The following is a 13,967-nucleotide window of genomic DNA, read 5'->3' as shown; positions in this document are numbered from 1 at the left end:
CAAGACATGGGTAACTTACACATGTGTGATGGTATGGGGGTGTATTAGTGAACAAGACATGGGTAACTTACACATGTGTGATGGTATGGGGGTGTATTAGTGAACAAGACATGGGTAACTTACACATGTGTGATGGTATGGGGGTGTATTAGTGAACAAGACATGGGTAACTTACACATGTGTGATGGTATGGGGGTGTATTAGTGAACAAGACATGGGTAACTTACACATGTGTGATGGTATGGGGGTGTATTAGTGAACAAGACATGGGTAACTTACACATGTGTGATGGTATGGGGGTGTATTAGTGAACAAGGCATGACTAACTTACACATGTGTGATGGTATGGGGGTGTATTAGTGAACAAGGCATGGGTAACTTACACATGTGTGATGGTATGGGGGTGTATTAGTGAACAAGACATGGGTAACTTACACATGTGTGATGGTATGGGGGTGTATTAGTGAACAAGACATGGGTAACTTACACATGTGTGATGGTATGGGGGTGTATTAGTGAACAAGACATGGGTTAGTTACACATGTGTGATGGTATGGGGGTGTATTAGTGAACAAGACATGGGTAACTTACACATGTGTGATGGTATGGGGGTGTATTAGTGAACAAGACATGGGTAACTTACACATGTGTGATGGTATGGGGGTGCATTAGTGAACAAGACATGGGTAACTTACACATGTGTGATGGTATGGGGGTGTATTAGTGCCCAAGACATGGGTAACTTACACATGTGTGATGGTATGGGGGTGTATTAGTGCCCAAGACATGGGTAACTTACACATGTGTGATGGTATGGGGGTGTATTAGTGAACAAGACATGGGTAACTTACACATGTGTGATGGTATGGGGGTGTATTAGTGAACAAGGCATGGGTAACTTACACATGTGTGATGGTATGGGGGTGTATTAGTGAACAAGACATGACTAACTTACACATGTGTGATGGTATGGGGGTGTATTAGTGAACAAGACATGGGTAACTTACACATGTGTGATGGTATGGGGGTGTATTAGTGCCCAAGACATGGGTAACTTACACATGTGTGATGGTATGGGGGTGTATTAGTGAACAAGACATGGGTAACTTACACATGTGTGATGGTATGGGGGTGTATTAGTGAACAAGACATGGGTAACTTACACATGTGTGATGGTATGGGGGTGTATTAGTGAACAAGACATGGGTAACTTACACATGTGTGATGGTATGGGGGTGTATTAGTGAACAAGACATGGGTAACTTACACATGTGTGATGGTATGGGGGTGTATTAGTGAACAAGACATGGGTAACTTACACATGTGTGATGGTATGGGGGTGTATTAGTGAACAAGACATGGGTAACTTACACATGTGTGATGGTATGGGGGTGTATTAGTGCCCAAGACATGGGTAACTTACACATGTGTGATGGTATGGGGGTGTATTAGTGCCCAAAGCATGGGTAACTTACACATGTGTGATGGTATGGGGGTGTATTAGTGAACAAGACATGGGTAACTTACACATGTGTGATGGTATGGGGGTGTATTAGTGCCCAAAGCATGGGTAACTTACACATGTGTGATGGTATGGGGGTGTATTAGTGAACAAGACAAGGGTAACTTACACATGTGTGATGGTATGGGGGTGTATTAGTGAACAAGACATGGGTTAGTTACACATGTGTGATGGTATGGGGGTGTATTAGTGAACAAGACATGGGTAACTTACACATGTGTGATGGTATGGGGGTGTATTAGTGAACAAGACATGGGTAACTTACACATGTGTGATGGTATGGGGGTGTATTAGTGCCCAAGACATGGGTAACTTACACATGTGTGATGGTATGGGGGTGTATTAGTGAACAAGACATGGGTAACTTACACATGTGTGATGGTATGGGGGTGTATTAGTGAACAAGACATGGGTAACTTACACATGTGTGATGGTATGGGGGTGTATTAGTGAACAAGACATGGGTAACTTACACATGTGTGATGGTATGGGGGTGTATTAGTGAACAAGACATGGGTAACTTACACATGTGTGATGGTATGGGGGTGTATTAGTGAACAAGACATGGGTAACTTACACATGTGTGATGGTATGGGGGTGTATTAGTGAACAAGACATGGGTAACTTACACATGTGTGATGGTATGGGGGTGTATTAGTGAACAAGACATGGGTAACTTACACATGTGTGATGGTATGGGGGTGTATTAGTGAACAAGACATGGGTAACTTACACATGTGTGATGGTATGGGGGTGTATTAGTGCCCAAGACATGGGTAACTTACACATGTGTGATGGTATGGGGGTGTATTAGTGCCCAAAGCATGGGTAACTTACACATGTGTGATGGTATGGGGGTGTATTAGTGAACAAGACATGGGTAACTTACACATGTGTGATGGTATGGGGGTGTATTAGTGAACAAGACATGGGTAACTTACACATGTGTGATGGTATGGGGGTGTATTAGTGCCCAAAGCATGGGTAACTTACACATGTGTGATGGTATGGGGGTGTATTAGTGAACAAGACATGGGTAACTTACACATGTGTGATGGTATGGGGGTGTATTAGTGAACAAGACATGGGTAACTTACACATGTGTGATGGTATGGGGGTGTATTAGTGAACAAGACATGGGTAACTTACACATGTGTGATGGTATGGGGGTGTATTAGTGCCCATGGCATGGGTAACTTACACATGTGTGATGGTATGGGGGTGTATTAGTGAACAAGACATGGGTAACTTACACATGTGTGATGGTATGGGGGTGTATTAGTGAACAAGACATGACTAACTTACACATGTGTGATGGTATGGGGGTGTATTAGTGAACAAGACATGGGTAACTTACACATGTGTGATGGTATGGGGGTGCATTAGTGCCCAAGGCATGGGTAACTTACACATGTGTGATGGTATGGGGGTGTATTAGTGCCCAAGACATGGGTAACTTACACATGTGTGATGGTATGGGGGTGTATTAGTGAACAAGACATGGGTAACTTACACATGTGTGATGGTATGGGGGTGTATTAGTGAACAAGACATGGGTAACTTACACATGTGTGATGGTATGGGGGTGTATTAGTGCCCAAGGCATGGGTAACTTACACATGTGTGATGGTATGGGGGTGTATTAGTGAACAAGGCATGGGTAACTTACACATGTGTGATGGTATGGGGGTGTATTAGTGAACAAGACATGGGTAACTTACACATGTGTGATGGTATGGGGGTGTATTAGTGCCCAAGGCATGGGTAACTTACACATGTGTGATGGTATGGGGGTGTATTAGTGAACAAGACATGGGTAACTTACACATGTGTGATGGTATGGGGGTGTATTAGTGCCCAAGACATGGGTAACTTACACATGTGTGATGGTATGGGGGTGTATTAGTGAACAAGACATGGGTAACTTACACATGTGTGATGGTATGGGGGTGTATTAGTGAACAAGACATGGGTAACTTACACATGTGTGATGGTATGGGGGTGTATTAGTGCCCAAGGCATGGGTAACTTACACATGTGTGATGGTATGGGGGTGTATTAGTGCCCAAGACATGGGTAACTTACACATGTGTGATGGTATGGGGGTGTATTAGTGCCCAAGACATGGGTAACTTACACATGTGTGATGGTATGGGGGTGTATTAGTGAACAAGACATGGGTAACTTACACATCTGTGAAGGCACCATTAATGCTGAAAGGTACATACAGCTTTTGGAACAACATATGTTGTCATCCAAGCAACGTTATCATGGACGCCCCTGCTTATTTCAGCACAACAATACCAAGCCACGTGTTACAACAGCGTGGCTTCCTAGTAAAAGAGTGCGGGTACTTTTCTGGGCCACCTGCAGTCCAGACCTGTCTCCCATGGAAAATGTGTGGTGCATTATGAAGCATAAAATAGCACAGCGGAGACCCCGGACTGTTGAAGGACTGAAGCTCTACATAAAACAAGAATGGGAAAGAATTCCACTTTCAAAGATTCAACAATGAGTTTCCTCAGTTCCCAAACCTTTATTGAGTGTTGTTAAAAGAAAAGGTGATGTAACACAGTGGTGAACATGCCCTTTCCCAACTACTTTGTCACGTGTTGCAGCCATGAAATTCTAAGTTAATTGTTATTTGCAAAAAATAATAGTTTGAACATGAAATATGTTGTCTTTGTAGCATATTCAACTGAATATGGCTTGAAAAGGATTTGCAAATCATTGTATTCTGTTTATATTTACATCTAACACCATTTCCCAACTCATATGGAAACGGGGTTTGTATATACACAAATGTGATGCATATATATATATATATATATATATATATACATACATGTATATATATATATATATATACACATAACATATAAATATACACGTAAACATATATACATTATATACATGTATTGCACATATACAACATACATATACATTCCTATACAAACATACATATATACATATGTAATATGTAAATTTATAATATATATGCATCTGTGTACAAACATACATGAATATATATATATGCATATGTACATACATACACACATACTATATGTATATAAATCTATGTATACAATACATATACACAAACATATACATATATACATATGTAAACATATATATGTATATATACACATATAGATATATATATATATATATATATATATATATATATATATATACAGTATGTTTATTATTAGAAACAAACTAGGTCTTGAAGATGTGTAAAAGTGCTAAACAGGAACTTGAATGAAAAACATGTACTTCAGACTTTATAAAAAATGTTCTTCAATCCATTTTTTTAACCATACGTTGCACTTTTTAAATCTACAAAAATTAAACAAGACTATAAAAAGAAATGTCAATAGAGGACTCCAATTTTAAAAACAGAATTAAAGTTTGTCCTCCATTCCTCCTGCCAGCCCACCCTCAAACTACACTTATTGATTGATTGATTGATTGATTAGAGTTTGTTACGTTCCGTCCCCAAAACCTTGTCCTGGCGGTGACGTCACTGTCGCGTAATGAAGAGTAACTTGAACAAGAGCAACGTAATTCTCTTCTGACCCTTAAGACACTGACCACCAACACCCAAAAGTCCAGTTAAGTGCGACTATGCAGTGTCATGCGGCCCCGGAAAGGACAAGCGGTAGTAAAACGGATGGCTGGATATGTTGAGTAGTACTTATGTCCACACATGTTGTACACCAGGGGTCACCAACACCAGGTCGCCCGTAAGGACCAGATGAGTCGCCCGCTGGCCTGTTCTAAAAATAGCTCAAATAGCAGCACTTACCAGTGAGCTGCCTCGATCTTTTAAATGTTATTTATTTACTAGCAAGCTGGTCTCGCTTTGCTGGACATTTTTAATTCTAAGAGAGACAAAACTCAAATAGAATTTGAAAATCCAAGAAAATATCTTAAAGACTTGGTCTTTGCTTCTTTAAATAAATTCATTTTTTTTTACTTTGCTTCTTAAAACTTTCAGAAAGACAATTTTAGAGACAAAATACAACTTAAAACACATGTACCTTTTTACCTCGTCTTTCCTGACAATTTAAATCAATGTTCAAGTAAATGTATTTTTTATTGTAAAATAATAAAAAATACATTTATTTTAATTCTTCATTGTAGCTTCGGTTTTTTCGACGAAAAATATTTGTGAAATATTTCTTCAAACTTATTATGATTAAAATTCAAAAAAATTATTCTGAAAAATCTAGAAAATATGTAAAATCAAATTAAAATCTTATTTCAACGTCCATCCATCCATCCATTTTCTACCGCTTATTCCCTTTTTTGGGGTCGCGTGGGGCGCTGGCGCCTATCTCAGCTACAATCGGGCGGAAGGCAGGGTACACCCTGGACAAGTCGCCACCTCATCGCAGGGCTATTTCAACGTCTTTTGAATTTTTTGTAAAATTTTTGTTCTGGAAAATCTAGAAGAAATAATGATTTGTCTTTGTTAGAAATATAGCTTGGTCCAATTTGTTATATATTCTATCTAACAAAGTGCAGATTGGATTTTAACACATTTAAAACATGTCATCAAAATTCCCAAAATTGATTTTAATGAGGAAAAATGACTAATGATGTTGCATAAATTCTGTTTTAAATTCTTTCAAACAGATTCGAATTAGCTAGTTTTTCTCTTCTTTTTTGGGGGGGTTGAATTTAGAATTTTAAAGAGTCGAAATTAAAGATAAACTATGTTTCAAAATTTAATTTTCATTTTTTCCCCGTTTTCTCCTCTTTTAAAGCCTTCAATTAAGTGTTTTTTTCAACATTTATTCTCTACAAAAAACCTTCTGTAAAAGGAAAAAAATGTACAACGGAATGACAGACAGAAATACCCATTATTATATATATATATTAGTGAATTATATTTATATAGCGCTTTTCTCTAGTGACTCAAAGCACTTTTACATAGTGAAAGCCAATATCTAAGTTCCATTTAAAGCAGTGTGGCTGGCACTGGGAGTGTCTTGCCCAAGGGCACAACGGCAGTGACTAGGATGGCGGAAGCGGGAATCGAACCTGCAACCCTCAAGTTGCTGGCACGGCCACGCTACCAACCAAACTATACCACTATAAGTATATATATATATATATATATATAGACTTACTTATTAAAGGTAAATTGAGCACATTGGCTATTTCTGGCCATTTATTGAAGTGTGTATCAAACTGGTAGCCCTTAGCATGATTCAGCACCCAAGAAGTAGCTCTTGCTTTCAAAAAGGTTGCAGACTCCTGGACTAAACTAACTCCACCAAGCACAACAAAACCCATGTGCGGCCACTCACCCGCTGGGTGGTGGTGGTATGGGTGTGGTGATGTTTGCGGGTGGTGGTGGTATTGGTGTGGTGATATTTGCGGGTGGTGGTGGTATGGGTGTGGTGATGTTTGCGGGTGGTGGTGGTATGGGTGTAGTGATATTTGCGGGTGGTGGTGGTATTGGTGTGGTGATATTTGCGGGTGGTGGTGGTATTGGTGTGGTGATATTTGCGGGTGGTGGTGGTATTGGTGTGGTGATATTTGCGGGTGTTGGTGGTATTGGTGTGGTGATATTTGCGGGTGGTGGTGGTATTGGTGTGGTGATATTTGCGGGTGGTGGTGGTATTGGTGTGGTGATATTTGCGGGTGGTGGTGGTATTGGTGTGGTGATATTTGCGGGTGGTGGTGGTATTGGTGTGGTGATATTTGCGGGTGGTGGTGGTATGGGTGTAGTGATGTTTGCGGGTGGTGGTGGTATTGGTGTGGTGATATTTGCGGGTGTTGGTGGTATTGGTGTGGTGATATTTGCGGGTGGTGGTGGTATTGGTGTGGTGATATTTGCGGGTGTTGGTGGTATGGGTGTAGTGATGTTTGCGGGTGGTGGTGGTATTGGTGTGGTGATATTTGCGGGTGGTGGTGGTATTGGTGTGGTGATATTTGCGGGTGGTGGTGGTATTGGTGTGGTGATATTTGCGGGTGGTGGTGGTATTGGTGTGGTGATATTTGCGGGTGTTGGTGGTATTGGTGTGGTGATATTTGCGGGTGGTGGTGGTATTGGTGTGGTGATATTTGCGGGTGGTGGTGGTATTGGTGTGGTGATATTTGCGGGTGGTGGTGGTATTGGTGTGGTGATATTTGCGGGTGGTGGTGGTATTGGTGTGGTGATATTTGCGGGTGGTGGTGGTATTGGTGTGGTGATATTTGCGGGTGGTGGTGGTATTGGTGTGGTGATATTTGCGGGTGGTGGTGGTATGGTCACCAGCCGGGTGATATTTGCGGGTGTTGTGGGTACTCACCAGCCGGGCGACGGAGCAGAGTGCGGGCATGAGTCCCGCAGACACGCGCTTAGGACGCCGCCCGGTGCGCGTCGGGCTCTCTTTAAAGTCTTTATGCTTTGTTGCGTCATGACACTTTTTATTGTCCTTCAAAGAGGATTTCTGCAAAGCAACAAAAATTAAAAAAAAAAAAAAAACCAACCTTCAACATTTTACTACCGATTGTCCCTGTCTTGTGCTCCTAAACAGAACGTCATGCTTTACATTGACGAGAAGAACTGTTAGTTTTGGTGGAGATTGCACGAGGGAAAGATGTTCAAATCCCAATATTGAGTCTTTAAGTGTGTTTGTTTGAAGTTGGAAGCATGAAAGTAGTCTTTGCCTGTGTGACGTCACACACGCTCGGGGCCAAAAAGGAGGGTTTTTTTTTTGGTTTGTTTGGTTTTGTTTGTTTTAGTGCGCCGGTGTCATTGAATGTGTTTGTCAGGAGATGGCAGCACAAGCAGCGACGTAGTCATTCAATGCAACTTGTAAGGTTTATGACAACAACCTCGCCTTGAAGGCACGACCGACTGCGGCGACTTTGAAGTCATGATGACGAAATGGCAGGAAATGCAATCAAGTCAAAGTCATTACTAGGCAAAATAATGGAGTGACTGTTCAAAAACTTTCTGTTTCATATTCTTTTTATTCATTATTAACTTGTTTGTTTACACACAACTAAACATATATATGTATGTATATATATATATATAGATATATGTATATGCATACATTTATATACACATATACATACATATATATATATACACATATATCTATGCATACATTTATATGTGTATATATACATACACATATATGTAAACATACATATATATGTACATACATACACAGATGCATATGTATATACAATTTAGATATAACATTCAGCACTCACATATAAATTCAAAACATAGATTTAAAATTCATATTTCAACATTCAGAGCTCACATTTAGATTCAACGTTTATATTAAGGTTTTTGATTTAGATTTAATATGCCGTCTTCATTTTCCTCACATTTACCTTTGAATGAAATGTGGATTGAGATCATTATTATTTTTCAAACATTTGTTTCTTGAATTTGCTGACGGGGTGGACATAAACACATCACAACACATATTGTCTTCCCCCAAATAAGTAAAGACACATATTGACATAAACAACTGACCCTCAACATTGTGCAGCAATCTAAATGTTAATTTTAAATGTTAAACCTTAAAATAACTGCACTTCTGCATGACCCCCAACATTGTGCAGCGATCTAAATGTTAAATCTAAATGTTAAACCTTAAGACAACTGCACTTCTGCATGAGCCCCAACATGGTGCAGCAATCTAAATGTTAAATCTAAATGTTTAACCTTAAGACAACTGCACTTCTGCATGAGCCCAACATGGTGCAGCAATCTAAATGTTAATTTTAAATGTTAAACCTTAAAATAACTGCACTTCTGCATGACCCCCAACATGGTGCAGCAATCTAAATGTTAAATCTAAATGTTAAACCTTAAAATAACTGCACTTCTGCATGACGCCCAACATGGTGCAGCAATCTAAATGTTAAATCTAAATGTTAAACCTTAAGACAACTGCACTTCTGCATGACCCCCAACATGGTGCAGCAATCTAAATGTTAAATCTAAATGTTTAACCTTAAGACAACTGCACTTCTGCATGAGCCCAACATGGTGCAGCAATCTAAATGTTAATTTTAAATGTTAAACCTTAAAATAACTGCACTTCTGCATGACCCCCAACATGGTGCAGCAATCTAAATGTTAAATCTAAATGTTAAACCTTAAAATAACTGCACTTCTGCATGACGCCCAACATGGTGCAGCAATCTAAATGTTAAATCTAAATGTTAAACCTTAAGATAACTGCACTTCTGCATGACGCCCAACATGGTGGAGCAATCTAAATGTTAAATCTAAATGTTAAACCTTAAGACAACTGCACTTCTGCATGACCCCCAACATGGTTCAGCAATCTAAATGTTTAATCTAAATGTTAAACCTTAAGACAACTGCACTTCTGCATGAGCCCAACATGGTGCAGCAATCTAAATGTTAATTTTAAATGTTAAACCTTAAAATAACTGCACTTCTGCATGACCTCCAACATGGTGCAGCAATCTAAATGTTAAATCTAAATGTTAAACCTTAAGATAACTGCACTTCTGCATGACGCCCAACATGGTGGAGCAATCTAAATGTTAAATCTAAATGTTAAACCTTAAGACAACTGCACTTCTGCATGACCCCCAACATGGTTCAGCAATCTAAATGTTTAATCTAAATGTTAAACCTTAAGACAACTGCACTTCTGCATGAGCCCAACATGGTGCAGCAATCTAAATGTTAATTTTAAATGTTAAACCTTAAAATAACTGCACTTCTGCATGACCTCCAACATGGTGCAGCAATCTAAATGTTAAATCTAAATGTTAAACCTTAAGATAACTGCACTTCTGCATGACGCCCAACATGGTGGAGCAATCTAAATGTTAAATCTAAATGTTAAACCTTAAGACAACTGCACTTCTGCATGACGCCCAACATGGTGGAGCAATATAAATGTTAAATCTAAATGTTAAAGCTTAAGACAACTGCACTTCTGCATGACCCCCAACATGGTACAGCAATCTAAATGTTAAATCTAAATGTTAAACCTTAAAATAACTGCACTTCTGCATGACGCCCAACATGGTGCAGCAATCTAAATGTTAAATCTAAATGTTAAACCTTAAGATAACTGCACTTCTGCATGACGCCCAACATGGTGGAGCAATCTAAATGTTAAATCTAAATGTTAAACCTTAAGACAACTGCACTTCTGCATGACCCCCAACATGGTTCAGCAATCTAAATGTTTAATCTAAATGTTAAACCTTAAGACAACTGCACTTCTGCATGAGCCCAACATGGTGCAGCAATCTAAATGTTAATTTTAAATGTTAAACCTTAAAATAACTGCACTTCTGCATGACCTCCAACATGGTGCAGCAATCTAAATGTTAAATCTAAATGTTAAACCTTAAGATAACTGCACTTCTGCATGACGCCCAACATGGTGGAGCAATCTAAATGTTAAATCTAAATGTTAAACCTTAAGACAACTGCACTTCTGCATGACCCCCAACATGGTACAGCAATCTAAATGTTAAACCTTAACTTGGTGTAGCAATACACAGAAGCAAACAACAGGCACAGGCTCAATAATGATCTACATTTCTACTAACTAAATGTTGTATTTAAATGTTAAATATATATATCTGAATGTTATATCAAAACCTAAATGTTAAATCTAAATCTAAATAATAAATCCAAGCCATAATTGGTAAATCTAAATCCAAATGTTAAATCTAAATGTTGAAACTAAACCTAAATATACAATTTAAAATCTATATCTTAAATTTAAATGTTGAAAGTAAACCTAAATCTTGAATCTATTTCTTAAATCTAAATATGAGTGCTAAATGTTATCTCTAAATCCTAAATCTTAAATCTAAACATACATGGTAATTCTAAATCTTAAATCTAAATGTCAGCGCTAAAAGCTAAATCTAAATCTTGAATCTAGATATGTGTGCTAAATATTAAATCTAAACCTAAATGTTAAATCAAAATTTTAAAACATAAGATAAATGTTAAATCTAAACCTAACTGTTAAATCTAAATGTTAAAACTAAAGATAAATGTTAATTTTAAATCTATATCTTAAATCCAAATATGAGTGCTTAATGTTATATCCAAATCCTAAATCTAAACATAAAGGGTAAATATAAATCCTAAATCTAAATGTGAGCACTAAAAGGTAAATCTAAATCTTGAATCTAAATATGTGTGCTAAATGTTAATTCTATACCTAAATGTTGAATCTAAATCTTAAATCTAAATGTTAAACCTTGCATAAACGTTAAATCTAAACCTAAATGTTAAATCTAAATCTTGATTCTCTATCTAAATGTTGAATTATTGAATTTAAAAATCTAAATGTTAAATCTAAACCTAGATGTTAAATATATCTCTTGAATCTGAATGTGAGCGATAAATGTTAAATGTAAAGCTAAGTGTTGAATCCAAATCTAAACTTAAAATGTTAAATCTACATCTAAATCTTCAATTTATAAATGTAAACTCTAAATGTGTGCACTAACTCTCTGGCCAAGTGTAAAGATGAATATTCATAGGATGACAATGTTCCACCAATCCGATGCCTCTCAGCTGCAAAGCCACGCCCACATCTCTGTCTGTCAGCGCATGACACTCCTCCTTCTTTCTACCTGCGATAGAATGAAATGTACAGATGATTAACATGTTCATATATGACACAATCATGAAGGAATGATGAGAGACATACAAATAGAAATAGGTGTTCATATGGGACACAATAATGAAGTAATGATGAAAGACATACAAATAGAAATAGGTGTTCATATGGGACACAATAATGAAGTAATGATGAAAGAAATACAAATAGAAATAGGTGTTCATATGTGACACAATAATGAAGTAATGATGAAAGACATACAAATAGAAATAGGTGTTCATATGGGACACAATAATGAAGTAATGATGAAAGACATACAAATAGAAATAGGTGTTCATATGGGACACAATAATGAAGTAATGATGAAAGAAATACAAATAGAAATAGGTGTTCATATGCGACACAATAATGAAGTAATGATGAAAGACAATACAAATACAAATAGGTGTTCATATGTGACACAATCATGAAAGACACACAAATAGAAATAGGTGTTCTTATGTGACACAATCATGAAAGACATACAAATAGAAATAGGTGTTCATATGTGACACAATCATGAAAGACACACAAATAGAAATAGGTGTTCATATGTGACACATTAAGGAAGTATTGATGAAAGACATACAAGTAGAAATTGGTGTCTGTTGTTCATATATGACACAATCATGAACGACATACAAACAGAGATAGGTGTTTCCAATGTGACACAATCATGTAAGACATACAAATAGAAACAGGTGTTCATATGTGACACAATCATGAAAGACACACAAATAGAAATAGGTGTTTGTATGTGACACATTAATGAAGTAATGATTAAAGACATACAAATAGAAATAGGTGTTTGTTGTTCATATAAGACAATCATGAAAGACATACAAATAGAAATAGGTGTTCATATTTGACACAATCATGAAAGACACACAAATAGAAATAGGTGTTCATATGTGACACAATCATGAAGTAATAATGAAAGACATACAATAGTAATAGGTGTTCATTGTTCATACGTGACACAATCATGAGACACAAAAATATAAATAGGTGTTCATATGTGGCATAATCATGTGAGGTATAAAAAATAAAAATAGGTGTTCATATGTGACACAAGCATGTAAGACATACTTATAGAAATAGGTGTTCATATGTGACACAATCATGAAAAACATTCAAATAGAAATAAGTGTTCATATGTGACACAATCATGTAAGACATACAAACAGAGATAGGTGTTCATATGTGACACAATCATGAAAGCCATACAACTGGAAATAAGTGTTCATATGTGACACAATCATGAAAGCCATACAACTGGAAATAAGTGTTCATATGTGACACAATCATGAAAGACATACAAATAGAAACAGGTGTTCATATGTGACACAATCATGTAAGACATACAAATAGAAATAGGAGTTCATACGTGATACATTCATGAAAGACATACAAATAGAAACAGGTGTTCATATGTGACACAATCATGTAAGACATACAAATAGAAATAGGAGTTCATACGTGATACATTCATGAAAGACACACAAATAGAAATAGTGTTCATATGTGACACATTAAGGAAGTAATAATGGAAGACATACAAATAGAAATAAGTGTTAATTGTTCATATGTGACACAATCATGAACGGCATACAAATAGAGATAGGTGTTCATATGTGACACAATCATGAACGACATACAAATAGAGATAGGTGTTCATATGTGACACAATCATGAAAGACAAATAGAAATAAGTGTTTGTATGTGACACAATCCCGACGTAATGATGAAAGACATACAAATAGGAATAGGTGTTCATTGTTCATATGTGACACAATCATGAAAAACACACA

The 13,967-nt window shown here is 37.2% G+C and overlaps 1 protein-coding gene across 1 annotated transcript in view; it reads right to left on the bottom strand.

Moving 5' to 3' along the window:
* LOC133542609 (uncharacterized) overlaps window positions 1-13,967 on the bottom strand; it is a gene marked incomplete at its 5' end in the record, with an annotated part of 67,110 nt that overhangs the window by 44,868 nt on the left and 8,275 nt on the right. Inside the window, one exon of the mRNA XM_061886890.1 lies at window positions 12,005-12,130. Coding sequence (XP_061742874.1) covers window positions 12,005-12,130 — 126 coding nt within the window. The remainder of the gene's footprint in view (window positions 1-12,004; window positions 12,131-13,967) is intronic.

This window comes from Nerophis ophidion, linkage group LG24 (assembly GCF_033978795.1).
Source record: "Nerophis ophidion isolate RoL-2023_Sa linkage group LG24, RoL_Noph_v1.0, whole genome shotgun sequence".
NCBI classification, from domain to species: Eukaryota; Metazoa; Chordata; class Actinopteri; order Syngnathiformes; family Syngnathidae; genus Nerophis; species Nerophis ophidion.
Note: the sequence above shows the minus strand (reverse complement) of the source record. Positions and strands in the feature narration are given on the sequence as shown.